At 38.4% G+C, this 27,042-nt stretch overlaps 1 protein-coding gene across 1 annotated transcript in view; it reads right to left on the reverse strand.

Annotated features, from left to right (window-relative positions):
* SYNE2 (spectrin repeat containing nuclear envelope protein 2) overlaps positions 1-27,042 on the reverse strand; it is a 493,787-nt gene that overhangs the window by 111,687 nt on the left and 355,058 nt on the right. The window contains exons 75-82 of the mRNA XM_069091728.1: positions 26,505-26,636; positions 24,747-24,899; positions 24,425-24,634; positions 23,589-23,690; positions 23,162-23,281; positions 18,424-18,624; positions 17,363-17,536; positions 7,877-8,008 (exon numbers count right to left, since the gene is read on the reverse strand). Of these exons, the coding sequence (XP_068947829.1) occupies positions 7,877-8,008; positions 17,363-17,536; positions 18,424-18,624; positions 23,162-23,281; positions 23,589-23,690; positions 24,425-24,634; positions 24,747-24,899; positions 26,505-26,636 (1,224 nt within the window). The remainder of the gene's footprint in view (positions 1-7,876; positions 8,009-17,362; positions 17,537-18,423; positions 18,625-23,161; positions 23,282-23,588; positions 23,691-24,424; positions 24,635-24,746; positions 24,900-26,504; positions 26,637-27,042) is intronic.

Here is a 27,042-nt window from a genome sequence, read left to right on the forward strand (position 1 = left end):
ATGATTTTCTTTCTTTGACATAAGTAAAAAGGAGACACAAAGTGATACAGAGAGCTGTCATCAAGAAGACCTCGGTTCAAGTCCTACTTGACATATACTGGTTGTATGACTCTGGTCAGGTAACTTACTAAGCAATTCTTTAAATAAGTTGCTGAGAGGATATTGACCTTCACTGATAAAGGGAGTTTCCTTACCTGGGAGTTCCCAACATGCACTTCAATGAAATCAGGAGGTCAGCTCCTATACCTTTTATAAATAATAACATTTGGGTGGCTAGGTGGCACAGTGAATAGAGCACCAGCCCTGGAGTCAGGAGGACCTGAGTTCAAATCCAGCCTCAGACACTTAACACTAAAAAACAACAAAAACCACTAGCCGTGTGACCTTGGGCAAGTCATTTAATCCCAACTGTCCTCCAAAAAAAAATAACAACATTTGCAGTACTGTGCTGAAGCTGGGCTTACGAAGGGTTGAGAAGTGACCGAGAGGAGAGGAAGTAGAGTCAATGAATATAGTCTCTGTTTCCTAAGACTTTGTCGTTGAAAAGGAGGAGAGATACATGAATATAGCTTGAGAAGACAGTAGGATCACCTCAGGGTTGGTTGTGGTTTGTTTCTTTTTAAAGATAAAGGAGATCTGGATATGTCTACAATTAACAAGGAATGGACCAGTAGACAGGTTACAGAGAGAGAGGGGATGAGTATAGGGGAAATATGTGGGGGAAGATGCAAGTGGTTGGGATAAAGAGTTCCTGGAGAGGTCTTGGGGAGTCACCTTTTCATCAGACACTAGAGAAAAGGAGGAGGGAACCAAGGACAACATGAAGGAGTTTTAAGATCTGGAGAAAGGGAGAAGAGGGAGTTTAGATTACAAAGATAGATGAGATAACAAGAATGAGAAAAAGCAGAAAGAAAAATAATAAACACACACTACTCTGTCATGAGAAAGGAAAATGTGGGGGAACGTGTTACATTTTAGAGAAGATTTGGACACTTAACCTTTGCTCACTTGAAAAGTGAGTGAGTGAGAATATATGTCTATCTCTGGGGCTAATCTGCTAAACCTCCCCTCCGATATGAAATGCTCTGTTCCTCAGTTTTGCCACTTAAGTTTCCCTAGTTTCATTTAAAACTAAGTTCAAATCTTACCTTCTGTAAGAGGCGTTTCCTTGTCCTCTCACTTCCTAATGCCTTTCTCTGACATTATCTTTAGTTATTCTATATCAATCAATATTTATTAAGCACCTATGTGCCAGGCAGCAAGGTGAATCAGTGGATATAGTGCGAGGCCTGGAGTCAAGAAGACTCACCTTCCCTAGTTCAAATGTGGCCTCAGACTCTTCCTAGCTGTATGATCCTATGCAAGTCACTTAACCCTGTTTGCCTCAGTTTTCTCATCTGTAAAATAAACTGAAGAAGGAAATGGCAAATCATTTCAGTATCTCTGTCAAGAAAATCCCAAAGGGGTCACAAAGAATCAGACAAGACTGAAAAAAAGAACAAAAAATAATGTGCCAAGTGCCGTGCTAAGCATTTCAGGATACAAACAGAGGCAAAAGGCGGTCCTTGTCCTCAAGGAGCTTACAGTCTAGCATCTGTATATACCTTGTATATACCCAGATATTTACATATTGTTTTATTAATTAGGGTGTAAGTACCTTGAGGGCAGGACCTGTTTTTTTGGTTTTTTATTTTTTGTATCCCCAGCATTTAGCACAACATTTGGCGCATAATCCATGCTTAATAAATCCTGGTTGAACTAAATGGTTTTCAGTCTACAAAAGGCTTTATATCCATTGTTCTATCTTATCCAGTGGTCACAGCAATCCTCTAAGATGGGGAGTGCAAATATCATTGTTACTTTTACTTTGCATGTGAGGAAAATAAAGATCCATAGATTAAATGACCTGTTCAAAGTTACACAAGTAGGAAATGGTATGGCAAGGATATGAGCCTCTATCTTTTGAACATAAATCCAATTCTCCCTTTCATTGAATCACAGCAGCCTACGATTGGAAGGGACTGCAGAGGTCCTGTAATTTTCTGCTGTAATTTTCACTCGAAGCATGAATCCTCTCTGCAATAGCCTTAAGAAGTTATTTTCATTGGGAAATGAGAAATCAGTGCCAGAATTGTCTACAAATGAAACAGGTCACCTACTGATATGATGATTGATGAGCACCTATGCAGCACTTTGTTCCAAACCTTCCTATGACTTTTTCTTCTATGATATTTATTTGTGTACATGTCATATCTTCTTTTAGACTAGATTCTTTGAAGCTAGAGGCAATTCCTTTTTTAATCTTTGGATCACTATCAGACATTTAACAAATGTTTGTTGTATTAAATATTTTTTGTTCAGTCATTTCAGTCATGTCTGACTCTTTGTGACAGCTTTTGAGGTTTGCTTGGCAAAGATGCTGGAGTGGTTTGTTATTTCCAGCTCCTTATACAGATGAGGAAACTGAGGCAAACAGTGTTAAGTGACTTGCCGAGGGTCACACAGCTAGTAAGTACCTGAGACTGCATTTGAACCCAGGTCTTCCAAACTCCAGGCCCAAGCTCTATCCACTGCACGTCCTAACTTCCCTTTGAGTAATTAACTTGGTACAACATTTGTTAAATGAAGAAACTTCTGCTTGATAAATCTTGAATGTATAATTCAAAGTTCTTACATCAGTGGGATAGGGTAAGGAGGCTAGATTGTTTCTTTCATTGGCATAAAGAATTCCCACATGAGGAAATTCCTTCTATCAATGCAGGTCAGCATCTTTACAATCTATCACATTAGAAAGCTGTTGGAAGCACAGGGAGAAATTAAGTGATTTGCCTAAGGTTACATGCCAATATATGTCAGAAATGGTACTAGTCAGGTTTATTAAGGTGGGGATCCCTCTCCCATATGGGTTGGACTGAATACCCATCAAGATTTCTTGCAACTCAGTGAAGGTGGCTTAATTACACCAGATCTTAAATTGTATTATAAAGCAGCAATCATCAAAACTACTTAGTACTGGGACTTCCACCTTCCCCAGTCCATGTAAAAAGGGGACTCTAAAAAAAACTTGGGAGCTGCAGAACCCACAAAATGACACAGAGAAGCTAACCTCCTGCTGAGGACAGCCCGGCAGGCCTGCAGGAAGCCAGCAGAGGTCTCTGGGAGCCGAGCCCAGTCCCACTACTGTGTTATTGTTTTGCATTAGCCACACATGTACAACCTATACTGAACTACATATCTTCCCAGTAAGGGTGGGTGACAAGGGAGGAAGGGAATGAATCTGGAATTCAAAGTTTTAAAATCAAATATTCAAATATATATATATATATATTTATATATATGTGTGTGTGTGTATATATGTGTGTGTGTATGTATATATATTTGTATGTATACATATATATATATATATACTATTATTAATACCATCTTACATGTAATTGGGAAATAAGATATACAGGCACTGAGGCATAGAGATCCACTGGAAAAGTCGAAAGGGGTATGGGAGAAAATATGGGAGAGAGCAGATTGGAGGAGGGGATATCCTGTGGGACTGCTGTTTTGGGGCAGTGGGTAGCGGAAAAACGGGGAGAAAATTTGTAACTCAAAATCTGGCAGAAACAAATGATGTAAATCAGAAGTTAATAAAGCATTAAAAAAAACTACTTAGTACTGGCTAAGAGGAATAGGTTAGGTACACAAGACATAATATTCAATGACTATAGTAATCTCCTGTTTGATAAATCCAAAGGCTCCAGGTTCTGGGATAAAACTCACTATTTAGCAAAAACTGCTGAGAAAACTGGAAAATAGTATGGCACAAACTAGGCATAGCCCAGTATTTTATACCCTATAACAAGATACAATCAAAATGGTTTTCAGGATTTAAATATTCATACTATAAGCAAACTAAGAGAGCAAGGAAGAGTTTACCTGTTAGATCACCGCAGAAGGGAAGAATTGATGACCAAATAAGAGATAGAGAACATGACGAAATACAAAATGGATCATTTTGATTACATTCAAAAGTTTTTATACAAACAAAGCCAATGCAATCAAGATTAGAAGGGAAGCAGAAAGCTGGGAAATAATTTTTACAGTCAGTATCTCTGATAAAGGCCTCATTTCTAAAATATATAGAGAACTGAGTCAAATTTATAAGAATACAAGTCATTCCATAATCAATAAATGGTCAAAGGGTATGAACAGGAAATTTTCAGATGAAGAAATTAAAACTATCTATAGTTATATGAAAAAATGCTCTAAAACACTCTTAATTAGAGAAATGCAAATCAAAACAACTCTGAGGTACCATATCATACCTATCAGATTGGTTAAAATGACTAAATAAAAAAAATGATAAATGTTGGAAAAGATATGGGAGAGATGGAACACTTACACATTGTTGATGGAGCTGTGAACTGATCCAACCATTCTGGAGAGCAATTTAGAATTAGGCCCAAAGGGCTATAAAACTGTGCATATTAGGGGGGAGGAGGGAGGACAAAGATGGGGAGAAAATTTGAAACTCAAGAGATTGTGGAACTGAATGTTGTAAACTAAAAGTAAATAAATAAATTTTAAAAAAACTTGCATAACCTTTGACCCAGCAATACCACTTCTAGTTCTGTATTCCAAAGAGATCATAAAAATGGGGAAAGGACCTAAGCAAAAATATTGATAGCAGCTCTTGTTGTGGTTGCCAAGAATTGGAAACTGAGGGTATGCTTATCAATTGGGGAATGGCTGAACAAGTTGTAGTATATGAATGTAATGGCGTACTATTGTGTTATAAGAAATGATGAGCAAGCAGACTTCAGAAAAACCTGGAAAAATTATATTAACTAATGCTGAGTGGAACAAGTTGAAGCAGGAGAACATTGTGCAATGCCAACTTTCATACAGTTGGCTCTTCTCAATGCAAGTATCTGAGACAACTCCAAAAGACTCATGATGAAAAATATTATCCACATCAAGAAAAAGAACTTTGGAGTCTGAATGCAGTTGGGAGAATACTTTTTGCTCTCTTTTTGTTTTTGTTTTGTCTCTTATTTCTCATGATTCCTCCCACTGGTTCTAATTCTTCTTTACGACATCATTCAGTTCGCTACACAGTGCAATATGCTGTGCTGATTCTCTGATAATAATGATTATAATAACAAAAATAACTAGCATTTTATAGGACTTAGAATTTGCCAAGTGCTTCACAAATATCATCTCATTATAGCCTCACAATCCTGGGAAGTGTTATTATTATCCCCAACACACAGATGAAGAAACTGTAGTGGATAGAACCTAAGGTCAAACAACTACTTAAATAGAGAGTCAATTATTTGCTAAATTTCTTGGACAAACACAATCTAAATGAGATTACAGATACTGTTTTAAGAGATAGATGACCTATAGGGAAATAATTATGGTAAGTCCATTGGAAATTGTTCTCTTTTCTTTCAGTGTGCCTTAAAATGGAATCTGTTGTCAAACTGTAACTCTTATTTACATGATAATTTTGTTTTATATTTGAAAGGAACAGCAAGTTGTACATAGTAGATTTGCATTTTCATGTGAAATCATGTTTTTTTTTTATGGGAATAATGTTCTGGAAATGCTTGTTTTTGAGCCTCTTTTGCCATTTAAGTTAGTTTGTTTTTTAAGGGGTTATATTCCTCAGTCAGGCTGCTGACTCTCATTTCATAACTGTCTTACATCATTCTCCTTTCTCTTCCCAATTTTTCTTCCACTTCTCTTATCTGCTTCTTAAGATCTTCTATGGCCTGTAACCAGCTTGCATTTTTCTTTTTCTTTTCTTTTTTTTTTTAAGCAATCAGGTTTAAGTAACTTGCTCAAGGTTACATGGCCAATTATTTCTGGGTGTGGTGCTGAGTGTCTGAGCCTGGGATTCGATCTCCAGGTTATCCCGACAATGGAGCCAGTGCTCTTACTCACTGAGCCACCTGGCCACCCCTAAGCAATTGGGGTTAAATAACTTGCTCAAGGTTACACGGCCAGGTGTTTCTGGGTGGGTGCTAAGTGTCTGAGCCTGGGATTCGATCTCCAGGTCATCCCAACACTGGAGCCAGTGCTCTTACTCGCTGTGCTACCTGGCTGCCCCTGCATTTTTCTTGGAAGCTTTTGGTCCAGGAGTTCTGACTTCACTGTCTTCCTCCTGTTCCATGCTTTGATCCTTTTTGTCCCCAAAATAGGAGTCTAATATTGGATTGTTCTGCTTGGTTTGCTTCCTTTGTCTGCTCATGTCGCCACTCAGTCACTTGACGCCTGCCACAGTCGGACTCTGCCACCAGACTGGGGAGCTTTGTTCCAAACGCTGGGGTTTTCTCATTTGCCTGAGTTATTAGTTGGGTGCTCTCTCTGAAGCCTCCACACACTCTGGCAAGCTGGTCACACACCCCAGCACCTCCACCCTAGACTGCAAGCCAGATCCAAGCAGGTTAAAACAAGAGTGCTTACCCCTCAGACTGGTCTCTTGGTCCCCCTACACTCTGCAGGTCAGGAGGTAAAGCTGCCAACTGGGTGGCAGCTGTGCTGCAGCCCGCAGCAGCTTCTTGCCCTGGGGGCAAAAGCCGACACACTCCCAACTGCTGGGTCGCAAAGTTCACACTGCACTGACCTCTCACTTTGTTCTTAGCATCTACATTTTGATAATTCTGGATCACCATAGCTGCTTGTCATCTGAAGTCCCTCCAGCAGGTGGTTGGTCAGGCCCACCCTTGGGCTAAAACCTTGGTGTGGCTCAGGCTCCCAGACCACTTCACTGGCCTATTCCTACCAGTCTGCCAGGTTATCCTCAGTGGGAGGTTAGCTTCTCTGTGTCAGTTTGTGGGTTCTATTGCTCCAAAGTTTTTTAGAGTCCCCTTTTACATGAATTGGAGGTGGTGGGAGCCGGAGCCGCATGGAGGTCCTGTTTCTACTCGGCCATCTTGACTCTAAAATTATAATTCTTGTAGTCCATAGAATGGTACTTTCCCAGATGCTTGAGTTAACTCACATAGCTCAAAAGATCAAGTTTACTTGAAAATCAGTGATCATGTAATAAAACTGAAAATGTAACAGAGGACCAACTTTCAAGATTTCTAGGCCATCTAAACCTCATAAAATGTGGTGCTATCCTTTCCCAAATGTTCCTTTTAGAACCCTGCATCTTCAGCATGGTAAGCAGAGCCCTGCTAAATGTTTTGCTTTCATTTTCTAATCTGTACAAACAGCAAATTTATTTTTAGTTTTAAAAAAAGGGTATTTGATAACCACCTTCAAGTATCACTACGTAGGAACAAATGGAAATTCGAAGTCAAACAGAAATCAAAATTCTCAAAGCTTGTCTGTTTTCAAGTAAATTGTTTTTTGAGTAAATTTATATGATTAAGATTTTTGTTATACTGCTAGTAGCAAGAAGCCCAAAGATATATTTATGAACATTCTTAATCTTTCATTCTTTCCCCAGACAATGTAACTTAAATACAGAGAATTACTTGATGGCAGCTGGTTAAAAATTAAAAGTCATTAGTGTTTGATACCTTCTTGTGCTGATATAGGTGACAAGGCCCAAGCAGTTACCTATTCCTAGGCAAATTTTAAAAGCATTTTATGGTAACAGGAGATTTAGAACTGGAAGGGATTTTAAGAGAAAATCTACATCAATCTCCTCATTTTATTTATCAGGAAAGCAAGGTTGTGTTAATGGATAGTTAAATGTTCTGAGTGCATGAGGTGACCTATGATTCAGTAGATCTAAATCTCAGTACTAATAATTCATGTCATAAAAAGTATACTTACTAAATTCAAAACAATCTTTAAAATGAAAACACTTTGCAAAAAAATGAGAGGCTAACCTTGCTTTCTGAAAATGTAAGGAGAAAAAAAATACCTGATAAAATGAAATCCGTTCCATTAATCTTTCCTCTGTTTCTTCCACTAAACTCATAGAAGGCAGAGAAGATCCAAGAATTTCCAGGTCTTTTTCAAGGGATTCATAGTTTTCATCAAACTCCTTCCATTCCTAGAGACACAAAGGAAGTAAAAAATCAATAACAATCCTTTTCTCAGAATGTTATCATTCTAACAAGAAAATCAATTTTAGAATATTTTTTTGTTTTTTGGGTGGGTTTTTTTTTTTTTTGCTTTTTAGAGGGCAATTGGGGTTAAGTAACTTGCCCACACGGCTACTTTTTGTGTGTGTGTATTAAGTGTCTGAGGCCGGATCCAAAATCAGGTCCTCCTGACTCCAGGGCTGGGGCTCTACTCACTGCGCCACCTAGCCACACCTGAATATATATATTTTTTTTAAAGACCAAAACAAGTCAACATCAGCTTTAGCCGGTATAAAGAATACCTTGAGGCGGAACCAAGATGGCAGCAAAACTCTATGAGCCCCCCCCATAACCACCTCAAAAAACTATAAAATATGACTCTAAACAAATTTTAGAGCTACAAAACCCACTAAGTGACAGAGAGAAACAAATCTCCTGCTGAAGGCAGCCTGGAAGGTGGTCAGGAGGGGTCCATCGCAGCATGCTAGTAGCTAAGCCAAGCCCTGCTTGAGCCCATGGTTTTAGCCCCATGGCAGCCCCAAAGAGCAGTGGCTGAAGCGGACTTTGGGAAAGTAGATCACCAGCAGCTGTGGTGGTTTCCAGAATTATCAATCCAAAAATGCCAAAGACAAAGTAAAAGGTCAGTGTGGAACTCTGTTGGAACTGGGCAGGGGGAGGAGGGGAAGACAAAGCACAGTTTGCCTGCTACCCCCAGGGCAAGAAGTGATAGGAGGTGCTGGGGCCAGCTGGCCATGCAGCTTCCTCCATGTGGCTGTTTCAGAGGCCCTAGTCTGCAGATAGTAGGGGGACCAAGCAATCATTCAGAGAATAATCGCACCTGCTTTAAACCAGCTTGGATCTGTCTTGGGTGGAAATCCTGGGGTGTGTGTCCAGTGAGCCAGAGTTTGTGGGGGTTATGGTGAAAGCACCTCCTAATAGATCTAGCAGCTGTGAAAACCCCAGCTATTTGGGACAATGTCTCCCCTCTGGAAGCAGAGTTCTACTGTGCCAAAGAGTTCAAAAGTCAAGTAACTGAGTGGCAACATGAGCAAGCAAAGGAAGAAAAGCAAGCACAGCAGTCAAACCTTAGATTCCTTTTTTGGGCACAAAAAAGGATCAAAGCATGAAATGGGAGGAAGAAAATGAAGTCAGAACTCCTGCACCAAAGCTTCCAAGAAAAATATGAATTGGTTACAGGCCATGGAAGAGCTCAAGAAGGATTTTGAAAATCAAGTAAAAGAAGTGGAGCGAAAATTGGGAAGAGAAATGAGAATGACATAAGAAAATCATGAAAAGCAAGTCAACAACCTGATTGAAGAAAATAACACCTTAAAAAATCAGACTAACTCAAATGACAAAAGAGGCCCAAAAAGCCAATGAGGAGAAGAATGTCTTTAAAAAAGCCAAATTTTCCAGATGGAAAAGGAATGTGAAAAGCTCACTGAAGGGAATAATTCCTTCAGAATTAGATTGGAGCAAATGGAAGCTAATGACTTTATGAGAAATCAAGATACTATTAGACAAATCCAAACAAATGGAAAAACAGAAGGCAATGTGAAATATCTCATTGGAAAAACCACAGAACAGGAAAATAGAGATCATTAAAAGGAGAGATCATTAAAAAATTATGGGACTACCTGAAAGCCATGATCAAAAAAGTGCCTAGACACCATCTTTAAGAAATTCTCAAGGAAAATTGCCCTGGTATTCCAGAACCAGAGGGCAAAATAGAAATTGAAAGAAGTCATCAATCACCTCTTGAAAAAGATCCCCAAAATAAAACGCCTAGGAATATTATAGCTAGCTTCTGGATTTCCCAGATGAAGGAGAAAATATTATAAGTAGCCAAAAAGAAAATTTGAATATTGTGGAAAGACAATCAAGATAACATAAGATCTAGCAGCTTCTACACTAAGGGATCAAAGGGCTTGGCATATGATATTCTGGAGGTCAAAGGAGCTAGGATTAAAATCAAGAATCACCTACCCAGCAAAACAGGGTATCATGTTTCAGGGGAAAATGTGGTCACTGAAGGAAACAGAGGACATTCAAGCATTCTTGATGAAAAATCTAGAGGTGAATAGAAAATCTGACATTCCAATACAAGAAGCAAGAGAAGCTAAACAGGGAAAAGAAATCATAAGGAACTTATCAAAGTTGAACGATTTACATTCCTACATGGAAAAACGATAATTGTTAACTTATGAAACTTTTCTCAGTATGAGGAGAGTTGAAGGGAATATAAATGGATATATATGTATACATACATATATTTGTCTATATAGGAGGGTATATGTGTATATGAATACATATGTGAGTGTGTACGTATGAGTACAGGTATACATAGAGAGAGGGCACAGGATCAATTGAATAGGAAGGGATGATATTTTAAAGATAAAATTAAGAGGTGAGAGAGGAATATTATGAAAGGAGATAGGGGAGACTGAATAGGATAAATTATCTCATATAAAAGAGGCAAGTGAAAACTGTTACAATGGAGGGGGAAAACGGGAAGGCAAAAGGGAATGAGTCAACCTTACTCTCATTGAATTTGACTTAAGGAGGGAATAACATACACACTAAATTGGGTATTTCACCCTACAGGAAAGTAGAGGGGAAAAGAATAAGAAGGGGGATAATAGAAGGGAGGGCAGATTGCGGGGGAGGGGGAGTTAGAAGCACACACTTTTTAAAAGGGACAGGGTCAAAGTAGAAAATATAACAAGTGGGGGGCAGGATAGTATGTAGGGAAATATAGTCAGTCTTTCACAATATATCCACTATGGAAATGTTTTGTGTAACTACACATGTATAACCCATATTGAATTGCTTATCATCCTGGTAAGAGCAGGTGACAAGGGAAGAAGGGAAAGAATCTGGAATTCAAAATTTTAAATCAAATGTTTAAAAAAATTATTATTATTTTTACATGCAACTGGGAAATGAGATATACAGGCACTGGGGTTTGGGGGAGGATATAGGAGAGATCAGATTTGGGGAGGGGGTACTGTTTTGGGGTGGCTGGTAGAGGAAATATGGGAAGAAAATATGTAACTAAAAAAACTTGTAGAAATGAATAGAGTGAATAGAAAATGAGATATCCTGATTAACACAATATTCTAAGTGCTATTATCTCACTTTTTTATTTCTACCCAATCTTGTTAAAGAAAAATATATTCTTTCACTTTTCTGACTTAGTATATCCAGTTTATGGAATATAATTTAATATCTCTTTGGTTGCTAAGGATCTTATAATGCTACAGGAGATAATTTTTAACAAATTCTTATTGTAGAACACAGGAAACACAGATGGAATAGGAATTTAAATTGAATTTTATGAGGACCATGACATATACTGGAAGGAAGTTTGTGTGTTTTTATATTTTAAACCCTAATATAAATGTTTTCTTTAACTTTTTGTATCTATCTCCTCTTTTCTACTCATGTAGCCACCATCCCTGACCAGTCTATTATCACCTCTTTCATACATTATTGCAGTCACTTCCAAGTGTGTCCCTTGCCTCTAGTCTATCCCCTCTCCAACCTACCTTCTTTGCAACTACTAAAATAATAGTTCTAAAATATAGGTCAAACCATGTTACTCCCCTGCTCAGAAAGCTCCAGTGGTGACCTTACTTATAGGATGTAATACAAATTCTTCAGACTATAGGCAGTTTCCCAAGGGAATGAATGCTCCTTGAGGGTAAGTACTATTTCTATTTTGTCTTTGGATCCCAGTTACATACCCCAATTCCTGGAACACAGGAAGTATTATGCTTGTTGATTTCACCAAAGATATCTCCTTATGGCATTGAGGTGGCCCTACTATTTATAGGACAATTCAAGAAGAACCAGTTTTGGATGGGTCAATAAAAAGGGAAGGCCTTGTAGTATGCAAAAGATCAGCCTAGTTAAATGCAGAGGTTTGTAAACAGCAGGCTAGTTACTCATTGATGATAACCCATTAAACACAGAAAATTACAAAAGGATCTTTAGTCTTATGTGGTATCCTTCTAACTCCATACTGATGATAGCATAGTAAAAGAGGGGAGAAGGTACTAAGAGTTATATAAATTTTAGATTATCTTAAAAATAAATTTAACTGTTGGTACTTTGCAGTGCTAAATCTTTGTTGTATGACCAAGTTGACAAAGTAATAAATGAAACCAGGAGGCCTATGGAAATTGCAGCTAAATGTCTTAACAGATTTGCCTCAGAAAAGTAGATACTTGTTTAATGTTTGTTGAAATAAAGAAGTCGATGGAGTTGCTTTGTCATCTGCCCAAACAATAAGAAGCATTTTAAGGTATATTTAGTCACCTTGTTTTGCAATAATCATACTGAGCATAAGTAAAAAGAAAAAAAAGAGCAAGAAGACTAGTATAAAGTTAACTAACTTTTGTGCTCACATTACTTCTGGAAGATAGAGTAGTAAACCTGAAGAAGGCATTTGACAAGATTCTCTGATATATGCCATTGTGAAGGTGGTATATTAAGAAATGGGAAAAAAATTTTTCAAAAATGGTTCACTATTGAGACACGTAAAAGAAAACTTACTCAGAAACTTTATGCCTATATATCATTAATACTTACTTCCAGCAGGGATTCAAAAGGCTCTGAACATCTCAAAAAATGAAACTGATTGCACTTTAATAGTCATGTCACTAGAGGACAGAGTCAAGAAGGCAGCATAGAAAGAGGACTTCTGCGGGGCTCCGGCTTTCACCTCCCCAAATTCATGTAAAAGGTAACTCTGAAGAAACTTTGGAGCTACAGAACCCACAAAATGACACAGAGAAGATAACCTCCCGCTGAGGACAGCCCAGCAAGCCGGCAGGTATCAGCCAGCACAGCACTCTGGGAGCCGACTCCAGCCCGAGGCTTTAGCCACAGGGAAGGAATGACCAACCACCAATTGGAGGGACCTCAGATCACCAGCAGATGTGGCAGTTTCCAGAATTAACAACACATAGATGATAAGGACAAAGTGAGAGGCCAGTGAAGTGTGGACTTTGGGATCCAGTAGTTGGGAGTGCAGTTGGCTTTTGCCCCTGGGGAAAGAAGCGGCTGAGGCACTGCGGCCATGCGACCGCAGCTACACATGGCTGCTTCAGTTCCTGACCTGCAGATTATAAGGGGACCATGCAACCAGTCTCAGGGGTAATTGCTCTTGCTTTAACCTCCCTGGATATGGATTGTGGTCTAGGGTAGAGGTCGTGGGGTGTGTAACCAGCTTGCCAGAGCATGTGGAGGCTTCAGAGAGGGCACGCAACTAATACTTTCTACAGCTGAGAAAATCCTAGAGATTGGAACAAAGCTCCCCTGTCTGGTGGCAGAGTCCTACTGTGGCAAAAAGCCCAAATGTCAAGTAATTGAGTGGCAACATGAGCAAGCAAAGGAAGCAAAACAAACAAGGCAACCCAACTTTACACTCCTATTTTGGGGACAAAAAGGATCAAAGCATGAAACAGAAGGAACACAGTGAAGTCAGAATTCCTGCACCAAAAGCTTCCAAGAAAAATATGAGCGGGTTACAGGCCATAGAGGACCTAAAGAAGCATTTTGAAAAGCAAATAAGAGAAGTGGAGGAAAAATTGGGAAGAGAAATGAGAATGATGCAGGAAAATTAGGAAATGAGAGTCAACAACCTGACTGAAGAAAATAACACCTTAAAAAATAGATTAATTCAAATCGCAAAAGAGGCGCAAAAAGGCAATGAGGAGAAGAATGCCTTAAAAAGCCAAATTTGCCAGATGGAAAAAGAATCTCAAAAGCTCACTGAAGAGAATCATTCCTTCAGAATTAGATTGGAAAAAATGGAAGCTAGTGACTTCATGAGAAATCAAGATACTATTAAACAGATCCAAACAAATTAAAAAATAGAAGGCAATGTGAAATATCTCATTGGGACAACCAATGACATGGAAAATAGATCCAGGAGAGATAATATAAAAATTATTGTGCTACCTGAAAGCCATGATCAAGAAAAGAACCTAGAAATCATCCTTCAAGAAATTCTAAAGGAAAACTGCCCTGATATTTTAGAACCACAGGCAAAATAGAGGTTGAAAGAATCCACCAATTATCTCCTGAAAAAGATCCCAAAAAGAAAACTCCTAGGAATATTATAACCAGGTTCTGGAGTTCCCAGGTCAAGGAGAAAATATTACAAGCAGCCAAGAAGAAACAATTTGAATATTGTGGAAACACAATCAGGATAACCCAGGATCTGGCAGCTTCCACCCTGAGGGACCAAAGGGCTTGGAATATGATATTCCGGAGGGCAAAGGAGATGGGATTGAAACCAAGAATCACCTACCCAGCAAAACTGAGTATTATGTTTCAGGGGGAAATATGGTCATTCAGTGGAATAGAGGACTTTCAAGCATTCTTGATGAAAAAACCAGAGGTGAATAGAAAATTTGACATTCAGATACAAGAAGCAAGAGAAGCATGAGAAGGTAAACAGGGAAAAGAAATCATAAGGAACTTATCAAAGTTGCACTATTAACCTTCCTACATGGAAAAACAATAATTATAACTGATGAAACTTTTCTCAGTATGAGAATAGTTAAAGGGAATAGAAATTGTGTATATAATATATATATACATATATATATATATATACACACACATGTACATATATATGTCTATATAAGTGGGTATATGGGCATAAGAATATATATGTGAATGTGTTTATATATTTTACAGGTATACATAGATAGAGGGCACAGGACCAATTTAATAGGAAGGGAAGATACTTAAAACATGAAATTAAGAGGTGAGAGAGGAATATAATGAGAGGAGAAGGGGACAGAAATGATGGGGGTAAACTATTTCCTAAAGAAGATGCAAGGGAAAACTGTTACAATGGAGGGGAAGAAAAGGAAGGCAAAATGGAATGGGTCAACCTTATTCTCATTGAATGTGGCTTAGGGAAGGAATGACATACACACTAAATAGGGTATCTCACCCTACAGGAGAGTAGGGAGGAAGGGGATGAGAGAGGGGATGATGGAAGGGAGGTTAGGCTGAGGGGGAGGGAAGTTGGAATCACCCACTTTTTAAAAGGGACAGGATCAAAGTAGAGAAAAGAACAGGTGGGAGGTGGGATAGGAGGGAGGGAAATATAGTCAGTCTTTTACAATATATCTACTATGGAAATATTTTTCATAGCTGCACATATACAACCTATACTGAATTGCTTAATTTCCCAGTAAGGGTGGCTGATAAGGGAGGAAGGGAATTAATGTGGAATTCAAAGTTTTAATACCAAATGCTTAAATATATATATATATACTATTATTAATAATATTTTACATGTAACTGGGAGATAAAATATACAGGCACGGGGGCATAGAGATCTACCATGTCCTACTGGAAAGTCGGAGGGATATGGGAGAAGATACGGGAGAGAGCAGATAGGATGAGGGGATATCCACTAGGATTGCTATTTTGGGGTGGTGGGTAGGGGGAAAATGGGGAGAAAATTTGTAACTCAAAATCTGGCGGAAGTGAATGATGTAAACCAGAAGTTAATAAAGCATTTGATTTAAAAAAAAAATAATAGTCACGTCACTGATGTGCACATTGTACACTGAAATAATAAGAGTTCAATTTGTGGTTATAGGCATTTAGAAATGAGAAAAAATGTAAAGTTATATTAAAAATGAGATAAAAAGCAGGGAGACTATTTAGCCAGAATCACAAAGTATATCTTGTACAAAGTCCAAATAAAAGAAGCATAATGTCTGCTAGATTTAGAATTAGGAAGTTGTTGTCATTCAGTCTTTTCAATAGTCTGACTGTGATGTCTTTTGGAATTTTCTTGGTAAAGATACTAGAGTGGTCTTTTGCAGCTCATTTTACAGATGAGGAAACAGGCAAACAGGATTAAGTGACTTGCCTGGGGTCAAACAGCTAGTAAGTGTCTGAGACCAGATTTTAACTCAGGGCTTCCTGACTCAAAGGTCTATCCACTGCACCACTGCCTATAGAATTAGGAAGATCTGGATTCAAATTCTGCCCCTGACACCATCTGGGTGAATGTCAGTGAGTCATTTCTTGTGTCTGAGCCTTAAGCAACTTTCTAAGACTTAACTATCAAGTGGTAGATAAGCAGCAATCTGTGTGGTTATGGCACCAACAAAAATCATAGAACCTTGATAGTAACTCTACATATAGCACTGTATGAATATGTACTGTAGTAGTATATACCAATAACTACTTTGCATTTAAAACTTCTTTCCTTAAGATCCAGGAAATTGAAATATGATTTAGCATAGGCACAGTGACTGTTTTCTTGAAGAATGACCCAATAAAATTGAAAGGTTTCATTTTGTTTATTCAGGCACAAACTCTGAAGATAGCAAGATGGCATTTCTCATTCCCAATTTGTAGATGGAAAAAATAAAACAGCAATTAAGGAACAGTGAAAATGAGAACATGATATCCCTATTGGAAAGGCAGCATTAAGAGGAAGAACAAGATTTACAAATCCTTATTCTTTCTTAATTTTTAATTGATACATTAGTTTGTTTTCCCTTATGACTAGGAATCAGTAATATAAAATTGGCCATTTCAGGCTCAGTATTTGGGAAAATTAATAAATAGGGAAAGTTTTCATTTTTTCATAGGCAGAGGGTCCATGATTTCATTGGTAGATGGAACTCTGATGAGTAAACTCCTGCTACCATTGCAGACCAATACTTTCTCTGCAATGTATAACCTGAGAGAGGTACTTAGAGTCCTGACTGATTAAATGAATTGCCCAGCCTGATACAACCAGCACATGTCAGAACAGGATCTGGAATGAGGTCTATTTTTTTTTTAAAGCAATTGGGGTTAAGTAACTTGCTGAAGGTTACACGGCCAGTTATTATTTCTGGGTGTGGTGCTGAGTATCTGAGCCCGGATTTGATCCAGGTCATCCCGACACTGGAGCCAGTGCTCTTACTCGCTGAGTCACCTGGCCACCCCTAAGCAATTGGGGTTAAGTAACTTGCTCAAGGTTACACGGCCAGGTGTTTCTGGGTGGGTGCTAAGTGTCTGAGCCCGGATTTGATCCAGGTCATCCCGACACTGGAGCCAGTGCTCTTACTCGCTGTGCTACCTGGCCACCCCTGGACTGAGGTCTTTCTAGCTCCAAGGCCCACTGCCTCATTTTCCCAAAGATTTTACATATACTCTGTTCTGGAATGCTTCATTACCATGTATTAATGTACAGTGCTCAGTTATTGCAATAGAAAATTGGCAATATTATTCATGGTTTTGAAAGTATTTTAGAGAATTATTTATTGATTCATCCTAATTTAACATCATACCTGCCATAAATTCTCCAGCTTCGTGCCGTACTGATAAGCTTGTTGCTCCAACAATTTTACTTCTTTTACCTTATCTGCCCAAAATTTCTCTGTGTTTTGTAATAAAGAAGGCAGTGCTTTTTTCCAGTATTCTGGGATCAGAAATACATCAGCAACAAGTTTCTGGAAAAAAACCTGTGAAAACAAAGGGTTTTGTTTTGTAAATGTTTAAAGTTTGCACGTCTACCCTATGTAGCTAAAGTCTCCATTTTCATGAAAAGGGACCTTAGAGTTTCTAACCCCATTTCCTATCTGAAATTAATCTCAGCCTCTGCAAATTTTTAATCACACTTTGTCTGAATCTGTCCTTTTCACTTACCTCAATTCTCTCTGATATCATTGTCACCTGTATGGATATCTTTTCCTCCCGATTGGATTATAAGGTCTGGTCCTTGTGAGCAGCTTCTATGTCACAGTTAACTTTATATTCCCAAGACTTAGCAGCACAGTGCCTTCCACATAGTATTTACTGAATAGCCTACTAAACTAAATTCTTAATCATTGTCAACAATATCTCAACAAAAACGAAATCTGACTACAGGTAAATCTCGGAATTTCAGTTGTACTTGCTGTATAAGATAGCACATTCTGATAGAACACCATATTTCTGCAGATAAGCATGACTGTTCTAAAGAGAGCTCTCTCCTGATTGTCCATAGTACTGATCTCAGAAACATATTCATGACAGTGGAGGTAATAACAGACCTGGCTATTTTCACGATAAGGAAAGGAATAAATTGGCCCAAATTCACGTTAAGACTCTAGAAGAGAATTTCCTTGATCTTAGTTCTCTAAGTCCAATACATGTTCCTGCACCAACAAAATGGCTCTGTGTGTGTGTATGTGTGTTTGACATATACTATGGTAGAACCTAGATTTCAAGTTTCTTCTTCATACACAGGAAAACTGATGCTCTGTGTTATAGGTTCAGACCAAAAAAAATGAGCTTTCAATTTTCTTAACCTATATTCAGCTGTTATGTGATAAAGGAATTTGATGAGAATTACTTTCACAGTCTTTACCTTATGTTTTTGCAGCTGAGCCTGTAAAGAAGCTTTACTTTTAGCTTTCCATTGTTGGTCCTGAGCAAGCTTTTCTTTCCCAATATTCACTAGTTCTTCCAACCCTCGAAGCAATGCTTCCTGTTGGCTTTCACTGATGAAAGAGCAGCTGAGTTCAGCATGCTTGGTTCTTAGAAGACCCCACATGTCATCAAGGACATCCTAAAAAGATAAATCAAACATTTTCAAACTTTTTCATTAAATTACCTTAAAAGCACAACACAGTAAAACCACTAAGAGCTAATTCAAGAGCCTTTAACTACAAATTCTTATTCAATGCAAGAAATATTTATTAAAAACCTGTTATGTGCCTGGTATGCAGCTTAGCTGCTAGAGATATAAGGATGAAAAAGGATAGTGTCTGCTCTCAAGAAAATTAAAATCTAATGGAGGTACGGTTTGTGTGGATAAGATCTAAGCATGAATAAGTAGCATACAAGGTAAAATGTGATTGGGGTAAAGGAGAAATCCAGACAAAATGTCATTGAATATTTGAGGAGGGAGACATCACTTTTAGCTGAGAGCATAGATAAGGCTTAATGGAAGAGACAGCACTTGAACTAAACCTTGAAGGAAGAGAAGGATTTCAATATTCAGGCAAACAACATTTATTAAACACTTTCTGTATGCCAGGCACTCACAGAAATATGGAGAGAAACTGTGCATGGAAAATGGACTGACATGGAAAATAGTCATAGAGCTAGTAGAGGTGGAATGTAGAATGTGGTGAGGAGAATAATGGGTGATCCACTAGTATTGATTATTAACAGTAATTAACAAGTCCAGAAAGACAGAACAGGGGAAGAGATCATGGCCCAAACTATGATCCAAAAGGGTAAACAGAGGGTGCTTTTCTGCAGTCAAGCTAAATAAGGAGCTCTCATCAATCTTTTTGCTTGTGTCATGGAACCCTTGGGAAGACAGATAAAAATGATGTGCCCCTTCTCACAATGATGTTTTTAAATGTACGAAATAAAAGACATAGGATTAAAAAGGAAACCAATAATGCTGAAATACTGTTATCAAAATATTTTTAATACACAAGTTCATAGACTGCAGGTTAAGAACGCCCTTTGTGAAGGCAGGATTTGAAACCCAAGGACGTGGTTTAAAGTACGATGTGGATTTAGAGCCGAAAGGGAGTTTAGTGTCCAAGTAGTCTGATCTCCTCAGTTTACAGATGAGGAAACTGAGGCCCAGAGAGAGGCTAAATGACCTCTAAGTAGGCACGCAGTGAGAGAATGGCACGTACAGGTGTTGCTGTGTTGTGTTTGTGTTTCATTCTCAAAAAGGACCATGACACCAGGGAGGTGATGACATGACCTGCAGTTGACTTGAATCTGAGGGAGGGAGGGCTGTGCAAGGTCACCAGCCTCACTTTCTCCTTCAGAGTCATCTGGGTCCAGTGGCCTGATATTTATCAAGATGAATGGAGATGGCTCAGGATGTAATGGAAGACCCTGGCTCTTTTTGGCTAAGGCCTTTTCAGGTTCTCACTTTCAGTGAGGTAACACCCACTCAATGAATAGGAGTCTTTATGTAGTTACTCCAGGGATGGCCCCTTTAATTGAAAAAAAAAAAATCAAACTGGGAGGGGAAGACCCTCAGGCTTCCTGGTCAAAAGAGAAACAGTTGCTATTTAGTATTTATATTCACTCTGTGCTAGGATGGCAGGGGCTCCAAAGCGAATTTAGGTTTAAGGCTTGGTCTTAAGAAATCTAGCCAGTCAACCCAAAGGAAAGAAGGCAGCTTTTGGCCATCAAAATGTACCTTCCCCTGGACAGAGCACCCCTAGGTAAGGAGGGAGGAGAGGGATGGGGAGGAAGACTATCTGCCTGAAATATCTTTTTAATTTCAGTGACATGCTAACCACACTGTGTTTTTTCTTAAACTCTGTCTGCTGCTGTGAGACTGGAGAGATAAAATAAAATAATAGTGGAAGGACAAGCTGGTACAAGGCCAAGAAAAGCTGTAAATACCAGACTGAAGAGTTTGTATTTCATTCTAGAAACAATGGAGAGTCACTAAAGATTTGTTTTTAAGAATATTTTTTCCCCACAGTTTTAAGAATAACTTTGAGCAAGTAAGTCATTTTGACTGTTATAAATACCCAAATTAACTACAAAGGACATGTGAAAGAAGATGCTATCTGCATCTCCTGCTGTCTCCATCTATCTATATATTTACATGCAGATATATAGATATATGCATACTACATACCTATTTGTGTCTAATGGTAGCCATCTCTAGGTTGAGGGGAAAAAGGGAAATTTACATGAAAACTTTATTATATATTTAAAAGGAATAGTTAATTGTACATAAGAGATTTGTAGTTTCATGTGCATCTATTTTTTTTTTACTATACTATGTTATAGAGATGCTTGTTTTATTCCATAAATTAAAAATAAGGAAAAAAATTTTAAATAGTAATACTTTTGATGGGGTGCTTGGGATCTATGTTTGTAAAATCAATTTGTAATACCAATTTGTAACATCAGTGCCTGGATCTATATTTGTAACATCAATTTGTAATACCACTTTGTAACATCAATTTGTAAAACCAGTTTGTAAAATCACACTATCCCCCCCAGTCTTAGAGCATTAACTCTGTCCCTTCTCCTCCCACCCCTAGCTTCAAAGCATTAATTGTGCCCAGCAACAACTCATGGATTGTTCATCTCAGCCTTGAAACACTAACAAACTCTACCTATCAATCCTTCACAAAAGTATCTATAAACATTACAGTTTAGGCAACCATTATCTCCCCCTTGTATAGTAGCCTGCTGCCCCCATGAATTCTTCGGTACCCTATCTCTAGGTTGACTTCTTGGCTGACTCAATGAATCCTTCAGGACCCTATCTCTGGGTTAACTCCTTAGCCCATTATCCCGAGTCTCCAGTTAGCCTTGGTTCCCAGACATTAATCTTGTCAAACATGACACTGATGGATGGCAGACTGGGCACTTCTCCATCAGCCCTTGATTGCTCACCGACTTAGTGATGTTTTTAAGCCTAAAACCACACCTCTAGGTAGCCCCCCCTTGGGCTTTTTCCCAGTGAATCAGGGGCAATACACCTGTGCAGTTACATTACACTGTCCCCACCTTAACTCCTCCCTAATCCCACCCTTAATCACCTAATTAGCACAATTGGCACAGGTTCTACTATGGATGATTATATATAAACCTTAATTCTACCCCTTTAAGGTTGCAGGTCCCCTAGGGATCCTTCTCTGCTGTAAGGCATATAATAAACTTTTTCAACTCTGACTCCAAGTCAGCCTGAGCTAAATTCTTTCCAGACTGAATAGCAGGTTCTGGTCTTAGATAAGATCAGAGTTCCTGCTGAACCTATTGGGAGCCATCCCTCATCACTTTCTCCCAATTATATGTAAAAAAATATTTTTAACATTTAAGGTTTTTTGTCACTAAAGATTTTTGAGCAGAAGGATAAACTTTGACTTTAAGTGCATTAAACCATTTAATTTGGTAAATGAATTGGTGAGATCAGGGACTATTTGGGAGGAAGGGAGACTAATTTGGAAATTATTACAATAGTATAGGAACAAGTAGTAGTTAAAATTCGAACAAGAGTGAAGGCAATGCAAACAAAGAGGAAGGGATGGGTATGAGATATTATGAATTGATAGTATGTGGCAATAGACTGAATGGAAGTGAGAGGAGTCAGAGATACGTCCACAAGTTTAAGTCTGGATGAATGGGAAGGTAAAGCCACCATGAACAGAAATAGATAAGTTGGAAAGAAGGGTGGGCTTTAGGAGAAATAAGATCATTTCTGTTCTGGACATAATGAGTTTGAGATGCTAAAAGAAATTGTGAAATCAGAGTTAAAGATATAGAATTGACACTTGGGGAGGTGGGGAGGGAGAAGGTTGCAACTGTATATGTAGATACAGTAATCCTCTTCATAGAAATGATTATTGAATCCATAGGGGTGTATGAGATTTTCAAGGACGATGAAATATAAAAGAGAAAAAAAAGAAATGGAAGGACAGAATCTTTGTGAACCTAGGAGGAACATGACTTAGCAAAAGACAGGTCAGATAGGTGGGAGGAGGAACCAGAAAGTAGTTAGGTGTCCCAAAAGTCAAAGAAATAGAGGTTACCTACAAGGGGAAAGATAGGTTAGTAGTATTAAGTACTGCAGAAAGATCAAAGAGGATGAGGAATGAAGAAAGGCTACTTTTTTTTTGGGGGGGAGAGGAATGAAAATTTTAAAGGAGGACATTAGTGACCTTAGAGAAAAATTCCAGTAAAATGTCAGGGATAGAAGCCAAACTCTAGGAGGTGGAGGATTGGAGGTGAAGAAGCATTTCTAGAGCTTGAATAATGAAGGAAAGGAGAAAAGAAAAAGGCTGATAAAGACTGAGGGCTTGGTGGGGACAAGGGCCAGATAAGCACAGAGAAGGGTGGGAGGGGTAGAATAAATAGGATAGATAAATGTGGGATTGAATTATTTGTTGTTAAACTGAAAATAAAAGGGGGGGTAGGCAGGGAGGGAGAGAGTGAGGACTTGAGGAGAGAGGACAAAGTTTGGAATGGATGATGAGGAAAGTGTGATATGACGTTAGACATAAAGTAAGAGTTTGCCATTTGGGGCTAGAGGCCCAGTTGAGGTTGATATAGCATGAATTAGTAGCAGACCCAATCAGTGTGTGCTTTTCTTTTAGAACACTTACCTCCAATTTGTACACTTCTTGGATTAAAACATAAGGTAAGTAAAGTCTTTCCCCTTCGTCTCTTAGTTTTGACACCTGGACCTCATAGTCTTGAAGTTTTAGAGCATACAAATCTGCTTTCTAATGAAAAGATAACATAGCAAATTTTTTATTTTAAATTTAATGTTTTATTTTTCATTAATTATATGTAAAAACCATATTAACACTTTTACCCAAAAATTTCAAGTTCCAATTCTCTCCCTTCCTCATTGAGAAGGCAAGCAATTTGACACAGGTTATAACTGTGTAGTCAAGCAAAACTCATTTCTGTGATAACACAGAATATTAAAATATTTTTTCTGAGAGCTGAATTTAAATTAATATGGGCCCAGGGACTGAGACATAGGTTCTACGTTAGGGTAGCATGATTATATTTTGATTTAGTTACCTGGAGTTGTTCAACAATACTTTGACTACGAATTTCATTCAGGGATTGCTGTATTGAGGATTTTTTCACAATTAGTTGGTCATATAACTGTCTTACTTGACTCTGCAGGAAAAGAAGGCATTTGTAGGAAATAATAAGTGAACTTTATGGGCAGTAGTGATATCATCACAACATATATTTAAATTGCAAGATAGTTGAGATGGAACAAAACTGAGCTAGGTTCATTTTTACCAAATCTCTGTCTCTATCAAACATTATTTCACTTACATCTGTTTTTAAGACCTTCAAAGTCTCCCTTGGTAATGCCACATCCCATTTAACTTGGGAACGGTTCATTAGCTCAGATTCAAGTGGCATATGATATGATTTAAAACACCCATTACCAAACTTAAAATCATCTCATCTTCGGTATTTCCTATTGCTCCCTTCCACACACTTTAAGCTCCCAAATGTGTTCTTTATTTTCCCACCTCTATGCCTTTGCTCCCACTCTTCCTAATATGTAGAATGTCCTTCATTCTGCATTTTGCTCCCTAAACACCTATCTGTCCTTTAAAGCCCAAATACCACTCAAAAGCCACCTTCCTTTTTTGGTCTCTCTGTTGGTAATGACCTTCCTCCTTGAGCATCACACAACATTATTTTGTGCCTCGATTGCATTTATCATGGCATATTTGGATTATAGTTGTGTTTTTGTCTTTTCCTCCTATGAGACTATAAACTATATAGGATCAGGGATTATGTCTTTTCCAAACCTTGTATCTCTCTTGGCACCTACTTCAGTGCTTTTATAGCAAACCCTTAAAATGTTTGTTGAATGAATGAATGAATAGTACCTGATAATCACTATTATGGTCTATCCCAGACTTCATGGATTGACTTTTGGAAGCAGCTGCAGCCTGAGTTTGCTCGAGTCGTATCTGCAGATTATTAAAACACTCAAAGAATACACTGGAGTTCTTGCCGGGGTGACTTATCAGTTTTAAAAGATCATCCTTTTTGCTAGTTATAGCTGAGTGAAGTTTTTGTAGTTCTAGAGACAGCGTCTGCAAGGTGAAGAGAAAAGAAGGAACACTGAATTGCATCTGCCTATCAAACGCACCAAATCAAGCAGAGTCATATGATGACAACCACATATGGTACAGAGAAAGGGCTGACCTCACAGTGGGCCTGCTTTACAGCAGCATCCTCTCTAGAAAGGCCAGAGGTCTGGACCATCTCTTCCACGATGCTCAAACACTGACTGATACTCAGAAGGAGATCAAATATTTTTTTATCTAAATTTAGGGAAGATTCATCCATCAGGTTTTCCTAAATCGGAAGAAGGAAAAGAGAAAGAAAAAAAATTGTAGGTTTTAAATTTGAGGAAAATTAAGGAAATAAATAAACATTAGGTAGTGATTAGGTGGGACAGCTAGGTGGTGCAGTAGATTGAATGCTGGGCCTGGAATCAGGAACACCTGAGTTCAAATCCAGCCTCAGACATTTTCTAGCTATCTGACCCTGGGAAAGTCACTTAATCCTGTTTGCTTCAGTTTCCTTATCTATAAAATGAGCTGGAGAAGAAAATGGCAAACCACTCTAGTACCTTTGCCAAGAAAATCCCAAATGGGATCACAAAGAGTCAGATATGACTGAAAATGACTAAATAAATAACAAGACAGTGACTAGGAGATCGGTTTTGGGCCAGTGATTTCATTGGTATGAGGATGAATAAACACCCTCTGCCAATAAAGGTTGGCATCTTTTTTTGTAATTTATAGTCTTAAAGAGTTGCTAGGGCATTGCAAATTCAGGTGACTTACCTACAATCACAAAGCCAGTATGTGTCAGAGCTAAAACTTGAACCCAGGTCTTTGGGCTCGCTAATGGAAATAATATTAATAATAACAACAATTATAGCTAGCGTTTACCTGGAACTTACTATGTGCCAAGCACCTTATGAATATTATCTCATTTGATCCTATCTACTGGCAGAGGGGGTAGGTGCTAATATTATCCCCATGTTACAGATGAGGAAGCTGAGGTATACAGAGGGTAAGTGATTTGCCCAGGGTCATAATAACTATTGTATGCGACCAGATTTAAATTCAAGTCTTTGTGACTCCAGGCCTGGTGCTCTGTTGTGCCACCTAGCTGCCTCAAGTTAAATCTGAGAGTTAACAGAGCTACTTAAAATTGGTATAAGGCCTGACGTAAATTAACCATACATTTCCCTAACCACAAACACACATTTTTATATAACCATACATTTCCCTAACCACAAACACACATTTTTATATAGGTGAGCTCAAGTTAAAATCTCAACAAGCAAAAGGACTCAAAAGGATAGCTTGCAGGGGTTTGCATGTATATATATGTATGTATGTATATGTTAGTGAGAAGAAGCAGACAATCCACACTGTCCTGTTGCCCTGCTGGCTTTTTATCTACTACTGATAGGTATATGAATGTCTCAGACTATCTTTTATTATAAACTGTTGGAGTTTTCAGTCACTTTCCCCTCCTTCCTACCCCAATCTCCTGCTATCCTATTCAACAACTAAAAGCTTGCTTTCCACCCCATGTGAAAGAAATAATATTTACTTAGTAGTCATAACATTCTATTTCATGTCCAATTTTGTGAATACATTTTGTTGCTGTTTAGTCATCTGACTCTTCATGACCCCTTTTTGGGGTTTTCTTGGCAAAGATAGCCGAGTAGCTTTCCATTTCCTTCTCCAGCTCATTTTAAAGACAAGGAAACAGAGGCAAACATGGTTAAGTGATTTGCCCAGGGTCACTTAACTAGCTAGTTAAATGTCTGAAGCTGGATGTGAACTCAGGTCTTCCTGACATGGGGCCCAGTGCTCTCTCCATTGTGTCACCTACATGTACCACCCTTACATTATGAAGGTATATCATGCAGCTTTTTACCTGAGCGTGAAGAGCATTTGCTTCTTGGCTTAAGTTCTCAAGTTGAGAAGTATAAGTTTTCAGTTCTTCAATTGTTGGTGAACTAACATTATGCACAGGTACCATTGGGAGAAAATTCACATTTGCAGCAATCTGTAAAGAAACATGGTATACATAATACATACATATACACTTAAGTATATCGTTAGAGGCAATACAGCATGATGACTACTCTCTTGTTCATTGTTACTGTTTTTATAATAACTTTTTATTTTTCCAATTTATTTATTTGTGGTTTTCAATATTCATTTCCACAAGATACTGAGTTACAAATTTTTCTCCCTATCTCTCCCCTACCCCCCACCCAAAATAACTAACCTTACTAATACCATTTTCCCCAATCTGTTCTCTCTTATATCCTCCCCCTTCTCCCCGAAACCCAAAGTTTTAAAAAGAAATGTGTATAAAAAATTGTTTTTTACATGCAACTGGGAAATAAGATATACAGGTACTGAGGTATAGAAATCCATCTTGCCTTACTAGAAAGTCGGGGGGGGGG

This window comes from Petaurus breviceps, unplaced genomic scaffold (genome assembly GCF_028583685.1).
Source record: "Petaurus breviceps papuanus isolate PSGF00001 unplaced genomic scaffold, PetGlider_PUasm1.0 189, whole genome shotgun sequence".
Taxonomy (NCBI): Eukaryota; Metazoa; Chordata; class Mammalia; order Diprotodontia; family Petauridae; genus Petaurus; species Petaurus breviceps.